Source organism: Nicotiana tabacum, chromosome 4 (genome assembly GCF_000715075.1).
Source record: "Nicotiana tabacum cultivar K326 chromosome 4, ASM71507v2, whole genome shotgun sequence".
In the NCBI taxonomy this organism is placed as follows: Eukaryota; Viridiplantae; Streptophyta; class Magnoliopsida; order Solanales; family Solanaceae; genus Nicotiana; species Nicotiana tabacum.
The window spans coordinates 66,630,592-66,644,540 of NC_134083.1; the positions used below are offsets into that span (position 1 = coordinate 66,630,592).

At 41.1% G+C, this 13,949-nt stretch overlaps 1 protein-coding gene and 1 non-coding gene across 3 annotated transcripts in view; both read left to right on the plus strand.

The window, feature by feature from the left end:
- Positions 1-348: 348 nt before the first annotated feature.
- The window catches only part of LOC107784804 (tripeptidyl-peptidase 2), a 41,409-nt gene continuing 27,808 nt past the window's right edge, over positions 349-13,949 (plus strand). Inside the window, exons 1-9 of one of the 2 annotated variants that reach the window (XM_016605987.2) lie at positions 349-970; positions 1,120-1,198; positions 1,352-1,425; positions 2,509-2,618; positions 2,784-2,864; positions 3,646-3,732; positions 3,826-3,968; positions 13,063-13,213; positions 13,320-13,442. In XM_016605987.2, coding sequence (XP_016461473.1) covers positions 649-970; positions 1,120-1,198; positions 1,352-1,425; positions 2,509-2,618; positions 2,784-2,864; positions 3,646-3,732; positions 3,826-3,968; positions 13,063-13,213; positions 13,320-13,442 — 1,170 coding nt within the window. In that variant the 5' untranslated portion in view covers positions 349-648. The remainder of the gene's footprint in view (positions 971-1,119; positions 1,199-1,351; positions 1,426-2,508; positions 2,619-2,783; positions 2,865-3,645; positions 3,733-3,825; positions 3,969-13,062; positions 13,214-13,319; positions 13,443-13,949) is intronic. The other variant, XM_016605988.2, reaches the window with a different exon arrangement.
- On the plus strand, positions 10,865-10,971 carry LOC142180449 (small nucleolar RNA R71). Its single transcript, XR_012709074.1, has one exon. It is a non-coding gene; the product is annotated as a small nucleolar RNA R71 (small nucleolar RNA).

Below are 13,949 nucleotides of genomic sequence, written 5' to 3' on the forward strand. Positions count from 1 at the left end.
GAACTGAAAACTCCTCTATTTATAGAAGAAATGAAGCAGCTGCGAGGCTTTTCAGGAAGCAGTTGCAAGGCTTTTTCTTTAGCTCCTTGTAAGCTGTATGTATGAGCTGCTTGCAACCTGCCTTTTTAATAAGAAGCTGCTGCAAATCATTTCATTGAGTTGCTTGCAACCTGCCTGCATTAACTGCTTGTAATCTTCCTGTTTAATAAAAAGTTGCTGTAAATTATTTCATTGAGTTACTTGCAACCTGCATGCATCAGCTATTTGTAGATAAACTTTAACAGAGTACTAAATGGATAATATTCTTCAGAAAAATTATTTATAGCGGAGTAATGAATGAACATACACAATATAATATTTTCATAACAATGAGTAATTTTTCCCAACAGATAGTATTTGGCTATTTTGTGGAGCAAGTTCCCAAATGGGCAATTTCCATGCAAGGATGGATAAGGTAACTTGACACTCAAACTCAACTCACAGGACACCCATCCAAAACGCGACGACACAAGCCCCTTAATTTCCGGCAGGTGGCAATCTCTCCTTCTACGCCACCGCGGGAATCCGCCGTCTTCCTACTCAAATTACTAAAACACCCTTGAAAAACAAACTTACTAAAACACCCCTGCAACTGCAACTGCAACTGCAATGCAAAGTCCACTATTTAAATCACTTCCACTCTCGACACCTCAATCATATTCACACTCATTACTTTCTCGTTCTCCCCCCATCATTGTGCCCAAAAGGCGAAAGAGCGATAGTAGGGTTAGTAAGAGTGGTAGAATAACTAGGGCCATGCCTTGTACTTCGCTAGTGAAACCCAGTGACGGTAACGGAGCTGTTTGTAGTTTCAAGCTTAAGGAATCCACTTTCCTCGCTGCTCAAATGCCGAAGAAAGAGATTGCCGCTGATCGATTCATCGAAGCTCACCCTGAGTACGACGGTCGCGGCGTCGTCATTGCCATTTTCGGTGCTTTTCTCAACTTCAAAATTCTTCATTCCTTTTTTTCATTGCCGATAATATCTAGAATCGTATTGTTACTAAAAGAGATAGAAGATGAAAAAATTAAGCGTCCAATTTGTATTCTATACTGTTGCTTATGAAATTAAGTGCATCAGATTCTGGTGTTGATCCCGCTGCGGCTGGATTACGAGTTACTTCTGATGGAAAGCCGAAGGTCATAGATGTTATAGATTGGTGAGCTTGACAATCTGAAGTTTGACTTTGACTTTTATTTCCAGTGGATATAATACTAATTTTTTATTTATAAAAAGATACTAAATTTTCATGCACTACAACTGTTAAGGATAATTATAATATTAGGACTGGTAATGATAATTTTATTTGCAGTACCGGGAGCGGAGATGTTGATACGTCTAAAGTGGTGAAGGCGGATAGTGATGGTTGTATTCGTGGAGCTTCTGGTACGTTGAATTTAGAAATAGATTTGCAATTTTGTATAAATATCCTTCACTTGTCTCCTTAAGATATAGTTTGATGTTGCAACTTTTATTTTTTATTTACATCTAGTATAGACCAATTCAATCTTCAATCATCTGCTGACTAATGGAATGACTGAAACTTCCCCAGTGAGTCTAAATCTTTTTATCACCATGTCAACTAGGGTTTAGTTCCTAATTTCTTTTTGATAATTGTGGTGTCCCGTCAGCTTGCAAGCACCTCGACTAATTACACAGGGTATCAACTACATTACACTTGCACATATACAGGATAACTCTGTCCAAGCCTAGATTCACCTACTGTTTTTGCCTCTACTTGGATTTTGGCCTCCGAATTGCCCAAATGGCACGCTTATTTTCTTTTACGATGGTAGTGTCCTTGCGTGCACCTTGACTATGCCACCGGGTATCTGCTGCCTCCTACCAGCACAAATATTGGGTAACTCTGAACACCAAGACTTACACAAATAGGAAGAAATAACCTAGTGGCTTTTGTCTCTATTAGGATATGAACCTTGAACCTGAGATCTCATGATTCTCTATCCATTTCATTGAGCACTAGTCTACACCTTGAGTGCCCCAAATGACGCGTTTATCCATCGTCAATATGGGAGATATACTAATTGAGGGTACAATGTTGCTAGTCTTCCTTCAATATATGTAAGAAGTGTTTCCAGAATGAATTGTACCTTCCATTGCTGTTTAGAATGATGATAATGCTGTAGACCTTTATCATTTCTGATGATGTCAGATTTATTGAGATTCCGGAATGTGTTTAACTCTTTTTATTGCTAATGTGTTTGAGACATTTTGGTTATGCTTTTGAAAGGGAGCTACACTATTCTCGCGCATCCTTCTATAAATGGCTTTTTTTAATTGCATTGCTCCTTAATTTTCGAAAAAACCATAATAGGTCTCGTTACATTTACATTTCTCCTACACTCCCGTTCTTGCTATGTTTGATCTATGGAGAAGGTGCTATGGATCCACCTACTCTTGAGTAATTTATATACAGCATTAATGCTTTATATATTAATTTTCTTGTAGGGGCTTCTCTTGTCATAAATTCTTCATGGAAGAATCCATCTGGTGAGTGGCATGTTGGCTGCAAATTGGTGTATGAGCTCTTTACTGATACACTGACTTCTCGAGTAAAGGTGAATCTAGTTGCCATTCTCCTTATATTCTGGATTCTATGCTTTATATAAGTGTTCACAATTCAATTTTTTCTTTTCTTTCTTTATTTTTTCTAAAGTTAATCTTGATTTCTTTCTTGTAGGATCTTAAAGTTCTCTGTTTCTAAAAGCTCTTTTTATTTGCAGAAAGAACGAAAGAAAAGGTGGGATGAGAAAAATCAGGAAGCAATAGCAGAGGCTGTAAAGCAACTTGATGAATTTGATAAGGTTCTCCACCATCTGTATGACTATTTTGTTTAATTAACTCGTATTTTGATAAAACGAAAATGTCGAGGTGATTAACTTATTCGCAATGATCATTCTAAGAGATAATTAAAAGGACCAAGTTCAGCAAATCAAAAGCTAATCTTAATTTGCAGAGATACTGAATTCAGCCTCCTTACAAATGGTGGCAGCCTAGCCTAGAGCTTTCTTGATTCTGCTTAGTCGAGGCCTAATGTGAAGTTGACTATGTTATTCCATGTTGGCTTAAAGCTTAACTGGTTGAAACAGGAGCAGCTTGACTAATTTGACAACTGATGTATATTGCTCACTGATACAGATGAGATGAGATGAGGCTGAGATTTGCAGTTGGATTACTTTGTTAAAATTTCTGAAGTATAAGTATAATATGATAATTAGGCAAGGAAAACGGATGTTGCATTGCTTTAAAGTTCTGTGTGGCATTCCCGCTACCTGCTTATTATGAGTGCTTTACTCATTATTTTTCATTTTGTAAGAAGTAAATATGGTGCTATTGATTGTATCTACATTGAGTTATCGTGAATTCAATTTATCATTAATTCACTTGACTCGTGCTTCTAGTAAGCACACAAACTCTATTTGTAAATATTGGTGGAAAGTTCATGACTTTATGTAAGATGTTCCAACTCATTTATTGCTTGATATTGTGCAGGGACATGCTCTTATTTTTCTCAATCTTGTTGTTCTAGTTATCTAGTTTTACTTTGATTTTGTTTTACTGAGCATACTTGTACCAATTCTGCAGAAACACACAAAAGTCGAAGGTGTGCACTTGAAAAGGGTCCGTGAAGACCTCCAGAACAGAGTTGATCTCCTGCGCAAGCAAGCTGATGTCTGTACCTTTTTATACTGATCCATTTCCCAAGTCCTTCACCAATAAATTGTATTTTTCTGTTTCCATTGCTAAATCTAATATCTGTTGTAGAGCTACGATGATAAGGGGCCAGCTATTGATGCTGTTGTATGGCACGACGGAGAACTTTGGAGAGCTGCTTTGGACACAGAGAGTCTTGAGAATGATCCAGGATGTGGGAAGCTTGCGGATTTTGTTCCGTTAACTAATTACAGGTATGACATGGCTGCTAGAAATAGTAATAGTAATATTTGTATGTGTGCTGAATCAAAGGTACAGTTTATTTGCTTTTATAGAATTTTAGAAGTTGATTAAATGTGCTTTTATCGTTGGGCTTGCCAAAGTCTCAAAGGAAGTATGTGGATTTTGCTCCAGAAAAAGATTTAAGATCCGACTTCGTTGCATTAAGATGACATCCTGTGGTCCAGTAAAAAGTTAAAGGTTCATCTGTTCAGGGAAAAATAAATACATCGGCAAAGACATGGTTTAATGAACTTCAAAGATGGATGGGATGGTCTAATGCTATAGGTAGGATCTTATATGCTAGTGTGTCATTGATGGAGCCATGCCTGAGGAAAAGAAGATACGGAAGACTACTTATGAGGGAGCTGTTTGTCTTATTATCTGTGTGGGGAAAAAAGAAGCAATAAGGTTGAGGCTATATGTGTGTATCTTTGTTTTCTCGGAAAGAGGATGTAACTGGGGAGGTTTATTCAACTTGAACAGGAACACTGCGGTATTAGTGTCTGATCACGCCCAACTATGCCTCCTAAGAGGTCTAGCGGTTGTTGCAAATATAATCCGGTTTACAAGTTCGGAGTCGAATCCCACGGGGAATTAACCTACTAATTACAATTACTAGTTCCGCACGAATTCAAGTATTCAACCTTCAGAAATATTAAATAACAATTTGAATGTTTACTAACTAAGAACAAAGTAATTAAATTGCAGTAATTTATAAGTAACAGAGGAAATGTTGTGGACAAGATTTGGAAAAGTCTAGGGTTATGATTTCCCCTATTGTCGGAATCCTCCCCGCTATTTTTCTTATAAATTCGCCTAAATATTCTCTACCGATCGTGAGTACTTTGGGTGTCGTAATTCTCTTTCGAGAAACTACCACAATTTATTAAAATTTAAACGTATTCTTCCGAACTACGCTAGCTGGCTCTAATTCACCGCTTACTAGGATCGCACCAAGGTTTCGTTATTCCTAATCCCACTTTTAAACCCTCCGTATTGATTCCTCACATACGTTATGAGTGATGTTGTTCAACAACTACCTAAACATGTACCCTTTTCCAAGCAATACACACTAAATAGGCACAGTCAATTGAGAGCTCTTCAATCAACCACAATGTAAACATAGTTCAATCAACCACATTGTTACTCTGAAGAACAAACCCAAAAGTTATCCGATTTCATTACTTAACACAATTCAAAAATTGGAAAAGAAAGGTGTTAGAAACCATACTTTAGATGCTTAGGAGGGGAAATTGCTCTTCAATTGATGTTGCTAGTTAGTGAAGGAATGGATGAAGGAATGGCTTCAATGGAGTTTGTGTGTGAGGGGGAGGCGTAAATTGGGCGGGCAGTGGAGTTTTTGTGTGTGTTCAATGGAGTTTGTGCTTTTGTTTTTGGGGGGGGGGGGGGGCTAGGGCTTGCAGTGTTTTGTTTTAATGAAGTTGCGTGCGTGTGTAGTGTTTTAAACCGGTGGGGATTAAAAAGAATTTTTTTTTTCATAACTTACCTGACCTCGCGGCAACACTGAAACGCGAGGCATGCAGCGAGCTCAAACGAGCTATAGGTCGCGCGGCGCCAGGCTCAACGCTAGATCAAGCGCGCTACAGAGTGTGCGACGCCAGATCTGTAGTGAGGTCCAGCGCGCTATATGCCTTGCAGCGCGAGCTGTGTAGCGAGAGGAATACCTGGCGACGCGAGGTCTGCTGCCAGGTCCATTGTTCTTTAGGCTTTGTGGCACGAGGTAGACATCGAGGTCTGGAGCGTACTCATGTGATTTTCATTCCGAGTTGTGCACGACTCCAAGCGCAATGACCTCCCAACGTGCTCCATTACCTGTTCAAACACCATTAAGTAACTAAAACTTGTTAGTGCCTAAAAACAAAGAGAAAATTCTAGTTAAGCTGAAATAAACTACGAATTGGGTTGCCTCCCAACGAGCGCCTTACTTAACGTCACGGCATGACAAATACAACATTACAATGGGTTGCCTCCCACGAAGCGTCTGATTTAACGTCGCGGCACGACGCAGGCAATCGAACTAAGGTTCACTCAACATTTTTGGCTCTTGCAAATGAGTCACCGATACAACTTTTTTCTCATCCATGCCCAAGTAATGAGCCATCTTCTGATGTAATTTCTACGGCTCCGGTGGGATGCATCTCTACCACACGGAATGGTCCTGACCATCTTGACTTCAACTTACCCGGAAACAACTTTAATCTCGAATTGTATAACAATACCAAATCTCCAGGTTTAAAATTTTGCTCAAGAATGTTTTTGTCATGCATCATCTTCATTCTTTCCTTATATAGCCTTGTACTCTCAAAAGCATGGTAACAGTAACGCAACTTATGCACCTCTGTGACTCTACTCGTTCCAGCGGCCTCCAAGTCCAGATTTAATTGCCGTAACGCCCAGAAGGCTCTATGCTCTAACTTCACCGGTAAATGACATGCCTTTCCAAACACCAATTTGTATGGTGACATACCAATCAGAGTTTTGAATGCAGTGCGGTAGGCCCATTGCGCATCGTCCAATTTTTTTCGTCCAATCAGTCCGTGTAGCATTTACAGTTTTGGTCAAAACACTCTTGATTTCTCTGTCCGACACCTCCACTTGCCTACTTGTTTGTGGGTGTGGTAACCTTATGGCGAACGCCATATTTTTCCAACAACTTTGCAAAGGCTCGGTTGCAGAAGTGGGTGCCTCCATCATTGATGATCGCTCTTGGAGTACCAAATCGGGTGAAGATATTTTTTATTAGAAAACCAATAACTCCCTTTGCGTCATTCGTTGGGAGTGTCACGGCTTCTACCCATTTCGAGACATAGTCCACAGCTATCGGTATATACTTGTTGCTACATGAGCTGACGAATGGTCCCATAAAATCGATTCCCCATACATCAAATACTTCCACCTCTTGAATTGGATTCATGGGCATCTCATGTCGACGGGAAATATTCCCTGTCCGTTGGCACTCATCACAGCTTTTTACCCAAAAGTGTGCATCTTTAAACAATGTCGGCCAATAAAAGCCCTACTCCAGCACTTTAGCAGCTGCCCTTACTCCTCCAAAATGGCCTCCATAAGGCGAAGCATGACATGCCTGCAACACAAAAGCTTGGTCTATCTTGGGAATAAATCTCCGGATCATGTTATCAATAAAAATCCTAAACAAATGTGGTTCATCCCAGAAATACATGCGACAATCACAAAAGAACTTTTTCTTCTGCACAAAGGACAAGTCATAGGGAACAGTACCGATCGCCATGTAGTTTGCAATATCTCCATACCATGGCGCTACCTCAAGGCTCGTGGCTAAAATTTGTATCTTTGGGAAGGTCTCCACGATCTCTTCCACCTCAACCCTTTTTTCAGCTCCTTCAAGCCTGGACAAATGATCAGCAACTTGGTTTTCTATTCCCTTTCGGTCACGGATTTCCAAGTGGAACTCTTGCAGCAGTAGCACCCATCGAATCAGGCGCGACTTTGACTACTTCTTAATTAGGTACCTGAGAGCAACATGGTCAGTATAAACAATTATCTTCGAGCCTATCAGGTATGACATGAATTTGTCAAATGCGAACACCACTGCTATCATCTCTTTCTATGTCACCGTGTAATTCAATTGGGCACCACTCAAGGTTCTACTTGCATAGTAGATTGGATGTATGACTTTATCTCTTCTCTGCCCAAGAACTGCTCCCACAACATAGTCGCTTGCATCACACATCAACTCAAAAGGTTGTCCCCAGTCGGGTGCCACTATGATTGGTGCAGTCACCAGTCTCTTCTTCAACTCCTCAAACGCTACCCTGCAGTCATCAGAAAACACAAAGGGGTGATCTTTTTCAAGCAATTTACACAAAGGGTTAGCAATTTTGGAAAAATCCCGCCTTTAGAAACCGGCGTGACCAAGGAAACTATTTATGGCCTTGACATAAGTGGGTGGAGGTAACTTATGAATTATATCAACCTTAACACTGTCCAATTCAATGCCCTTATTTGACACTAGATGTCCCAAGACTATACCTTCCTGTCATGAAATGACACTTTTCCTAGTTCATTACCAGATTAGTCTCCATACACCTCTTCAATACTCTTTTCAAGTTCATAAGGCAATGATCGAATGAGTTCTCCACCACTAAGAAGTCATCCATGAAAACCTCCATTATTTCCTCTACTATATCTGTGAAGATGGCCACCATGCACTTTTGGAATGTGGCGGGTGCGTTGCATAGGCCAAACGGCATTCTCCGAAAGGCATAGATGCCATACGAACAGGTGAACGACGTTTTCTCTCTATCCTCTGGGGCAATAGAGATCTGGTTATACCTCGAGTATCCTTCAGGAAGCAAAAGTGAGACCTCCCCGCCAATCTATCTAGCATCTGATCAATGAATGGCAGCGGAAAATGGTCTTTTCGGGTGGCCTTGTTTAATCTTCTGTAATCCATACAGATTCGCCATCCTGTGACTGTTTTTTTTGAGATCAACTCGTTCTCATTTTGCACTACAGTCATTCCACCCTTTTTTGGCACATTGAACTGGGCTAACCCAGTTGCTGTCAGAGATGGGGAAGATGATTCACGCATCTAACCACTTGATCACTTCTTTTTTCACCACTTCTTTCATGTTGGGGTTCTGCCTTGTTTGATGTTCTTTGGAAGGTTTGTGCCCATCTTCCAGTAGAATCTTATGCATACAAAACGTTGGGCTGATTACCCTTTATGTCTGCCATGGTCCATCCAATTGCAGTCTTGCACTCCTTTAGAACCTGCAAAAGTTGTTCTACCTGCACATCTAACAAACCGGATGAGATAATAACTCCCAAGAAAGCATACTTGAGGTGGGATGGCATAGGTTTCAACTCCAACTGTGGTGGCTTTTCGATTGATGGCTTAGTTGGAGGTTTCTTTCTTTCTTCTAAGTATAAAGGCTCGAATTCGAGCTCTCTTTTCCAGTACCCTTGGCCTTCAAGGGCCAACACCCACTCCGCCAAGTTCTCACCATTTACCTCTTCTAGGTTCATCAAACATGCTGCTAGGGGGTCTTTTGCATTCAGTGCCTCATCTTCCTCCTCCAGAATCACATCCATAACTTCTATCAGAGAGTAGTTAGCAAACTCACTGGGTCGCCGCATAGACTTCTGCACATTGAACGTTATCTCTTCATCGTTCAGTCATCTTTAGCTCCCCAGTTTCACAATCAATCAGAGCTCTCCCAGTGGCCAAGAATGACTCTCGTCAACTTGGCAGTCCAGAATGACAAAATCTGCCGGAAACATAAACTTTTCAACCTGCACAAGTACATCATCAAGTATACCTGATGGCCTCTTCACTGTTCGGTTGGCTAGCTGTAGTAACATGGATGTGGGTCTTGCTCTTCTAATGCCTAACCTTTTATAGATAGACAAGGGCATCAAGTTTATGCTCGCCCCTAAATCACACAATGCTTTAGCAAAAGCATAGCTGCCTATTGTGCATGGGATTGTGGAACTCTTGAGTCGGATAGCTTCTCAGCTATGGGTCTCGTCACGACAACACTACATGTCTGAGTTAGTGTAACAATTGCCAATTCTTGAAAGTCGAACTTGCGAGACATCAAGTCCTTCATCATTTTTGCATACCCAGGCATCTCCCTCAAGGCGCCAATCAGTGGAATGTTCACCTGGAGTTGCTTCAACATCTCCATGAATTTCTTATACTGCTCATCCTTCTAATATTTGGCCAACCTCTGTGGGAAGGGTGCTGGCGGTCGCTTCTTTCCTGCGACTTGAGTTCGATCCTGCTTGGGCACTTTTTCTAATGCCTTCTCTCGCACTTCCTCAGCCTCCTTTGCAACCTCTTTTCCTTGTTTGTTTCCTCCTGGGCTGGTTGGATTCTTACTTCTGTTAGCTCAGTTGACTCATCTACCTCAATTGGTATTGGCACGGGTATCTCAGTTGGTCGGCTGTCGCGAGCAATTTCTTGCTCTAGATCAAGATCTCTACTATTTCTCAAACTCACAGCCATCAACTGCTTCGGGCCTTGCTCTTTCGGGTTAACATGTGTGTCCGCAGGTAATGTCCCATGAGGACGATTGTTAAGGGCCATGGATATTTGCCCTAGTTGAATCTCAATGCCATGATAGCTTGAGTCGTGAGATACTACCTTTTCTTGCATTTGGTGTGCCTTTTGGTGGACCTTTTTTTCCATTTTCCCGCTGGACCTAATGAGTTGTTGCAACATTCCTTTTATTTCAAACAATCTATCATCTTTTCGCACTATCTGTTGTTGTTGAGGTTGTTGATAAGCTAGTTGCTGATTGTACCCTTGTTGCCTTTGATAAGGCACAACCTGGCCCTGTGGTCGTGCAGCTCCACGATTATTATTATTATTGTACTGCTGCTGTGCAGGCCTATATTGTTGATTCTGCTGTCCCTAAGTCTGACCACCTTGTCTCTGGCCTCCATAGTTGCTCACATAGTTCATATTCTCTTGATAGTTCTGATTGTCACTCTCACCACTCCACGAGCACACATATGGCTGATTAATGCATGGTGTGCATAATCCTCCATTTGTTGTGTCAACTATGTGCACCTGCTTCTGGCCTGACTCATCAATCTTTTTGGTTAGGATACTCAATTGTATCATCATCGTAGCCATATTCTCAACCATGGAGTTGTTTGGGTCTAAAGCTATCGAGTGAACTACAAGAGTGATTGTAGAGTCTCTTGTCATCCATCCTGAGTTTTGAGCCATTTTATCAAGCAAGAAAATTACCTGAATGATTTGCTCAAAAATGCTCCACCTGCTGAAGCATCAACATTGACCTTCAAGCTGTCTGCCAATCCCATGTAGAACCTTTGCCCCAACATCTGATCTGGAATGCCATGATGTGGACACTTAACCAGCATCCTTTTGAACCTCTCCCACGTTTCTTGCAATGTTTCAGCTGGTTTCTGCCTGAAGCTCAATATCTCATCAACTTGCTTGGCAGTCTTATTGGGCGGGTACAACTTGTTCAAAAACTGTTTGACTAATATCTCTCAAGTGGTGATGGAGTTTATGGGGAGTGAATTAAGCCAAGTCTGAGCTTCTCCGGTCACCGAGAATGGAAATAATAACAGTCTGATTGCTTCCGGTGTCACATTCGGTTGCCTTTGAGTGACACAAATGGACAAAAAGTTTTTCAGATGCTGTTGTGGATCTTCAATGTAAGACCCGGAGAACAGTCCCTTGTTTTGCAGCAGATGTAGCATGTTGTTTGTGATTTGAAATGATTATGCTTGTATCTGAGGGACTGCAATTGCGGTTGCCAGATTTTCAGCGGTGGGTTGTGCCCAATCATACCAGGCTGCTTCTGGCACAAGAGGTTCCACACCCTAATTGTTCGGGTCATTCACATTGTTTTGGTTGTTTATTACGTCACCCATGTCTAGTTCGATTCGTTCCGTTGAGTTATATTGTCGTTTGTCTTTCTTGTTTGCTCGATTTAGTGCCTTGAAAGCTTTCTCAGGGTCCGGTAATGCTTCGTACAATTCACCAGTTCTTGAGGAGTTTATAACATGCACCTGTAACACACAAGACTACAAACGTTAGAGTTTCAATATAATGAATTTCAAGTCGAGAAAGCTGAATAAACTACGAATTCTAACAATTCTTTTAGCCGTAATTAATAACACCGTTAAATCCCCGGCAACGAAGCCAAAATTTGATCACGCCCAACTATGCCTCCGAAGAGGTCTAGCGGTCGTTGCAAATATAATTCGGTTTACAAGTCCGGAGTCGAATCCCACAAGGAATTAACCTACTAATTACAACCACTAGTTCCGCACGAATTCAAGTATTCAACCTTCGGAAATATTAAATAACAATTTGAATGTTTACTAACTAAGAGTAAAGTAATTAAATTGCAGTAATTTATAAGTAACAGTGGAAATGTTGTGGACAAGATTTGGAAAAGTCTAGGGTTATGATTTCCCCTATTGTCGGAATCCTCCCCGCTACGTTTCCTATAAATTCGCCTAAGTAATCTCTACCGATCGTGAGTACTTTGGGTGTCGTAATTCTCTTCCAAGTAACTACCACAATTTATTAAACGTATTCTTCCGAACTACGCTAACTGGCTCTAATTCACCGCTCACTAGGATCGTACCAAGGTTTCGTTATTCCTAGTCCCACCTTTAAACCCTTCGTATTGATTTCTCACATACGTTAGGAGTGATGTTGTTCAACAACTACCTAAACATGTACCCTTTTCTAAGCAATACACGCTAAATAGGCACAGTCGATTGAGAGCTCTTCAATCAACCACAATGTAAACATAGTTGAACAAATCAAAGGCAAATCTATATTAAACGTAGTAGAAAATCATCCTCCAATAGGTTCCATCAAACTCTAGATTAGAAAGTTTAGCTACTCATAAATGTATCAACAATCATCATGATGTTCAAAGACATTAAACTACAAAGTACAGAGATAAACGGAGGGAATAGTCGTTTGATTCTTGCTCCACCGTGCTCTGCAGCCTTTTTCTTCTCCAAAATAGTGTCCGACCCTTTCTCAACTCATTTGGGACGTATTTATATGCTAGGGTCGAAGTCCTTGAGTCCAAATCCTGGTCGGAGTCTTTTAATCCGCGACTTTTAATCACCTGGCTATAGACCTCGCGACGCCTGATCTGTAGCGCAGTCAAGCTGGCAATAGACCTCGCGAAGCCTGGTCTGTAGCGCGGTCAAGCTGGCTATAGACCTCGCGAAGCCTGGCCTATAGCGCGGTCAACCTGGCTATGGACCTTGCGAAGCCTGGTGTGCAGCACGGTTTGGGTACTTGATGCTTTTGCGTTCTTTTCTTGCATTTTTGTCCTCTTTTTGTGCAACTTTCATTCGACTATTTCTTCTGATGTTCCTACACATAAAACAACACAATTTAGCTCAAGTGTCGCACAATAAATCACTAAACCAACAAAATATAGGGCGAGTAATGTGCTTAAGGTATAGCATTTTGGCCGAACATCAGTGTCTAATTCACATTAATAATTTATACCTTTTGGAGTTTCATAATTTATACCACTTACCTTGTAGGCTTGAACAAAAGCATGGAGTTTTTAGTAAATTGGATGCCTGTACGTGTGTGCTAAATGTCTACAATGGAGGAAACATTTTAAGTATTGTAACAGATAGCTCACCACATGCCACACATGTTGCTGGTATTGCCGCCGCCTTCCACCCGGAGGTAAGATAGAATTTCTATTGGCAACAATTTCATTATACTGATGCTTATCTGGCACTAGATTCAACTTGCTTAATGCTTGTATGACGGTGGAGTGGTCTTTGTGAAGGAACCTTTGCTAAATGGAGTTGCACCTGGAGCACAAATCGTGTCTTGTAAAATAGGAGATTCACGGTTGGGATCTATGGAAACAGGAACTGGTTTGACTAGGGCCTTGATTGCAGCTGTAGAGGTAGGACCTGTTCACCGGTATATCCTTTTACTGCTAAGTCATGATCTCTCCCATGCCAAATGTGCTTTTCCCTTTCTTGAATCTCTTCTTCCTGCAATGGTAGCTCTTAAATCTCCAGCGATCCCTGCTTTAAATTCTGTGTCTGGGTGTTAATTTCTGTAGAAACTCGATCATCATCTTTGTCATATCAACAGCTTGTGGACTGAAATACAATGCTCTGTTTCCTTTGTCTCTTATTAGCCAGCACCCTAGTAAGTCTTTCCATAGTTCTACGCATGGTACAATTTCCATAGTCTGTTCCCTCGCAAATAGATCTAGCATCAACTGCCACAGTTTATAGGTTACTTTACAATTGGTTAAGAGGTGATTTGCATCCTTTTCTTATATCTGTACCAGTGTCTTAAAAAGCAAAAAGTGCAAAAAGCAACATGGTCCACGGAGCTTGAAGTGAAATGCGTGAAGTGAAGTGAAGCACACTCTTCTTCGAAGTGGAACACACGATTTGTG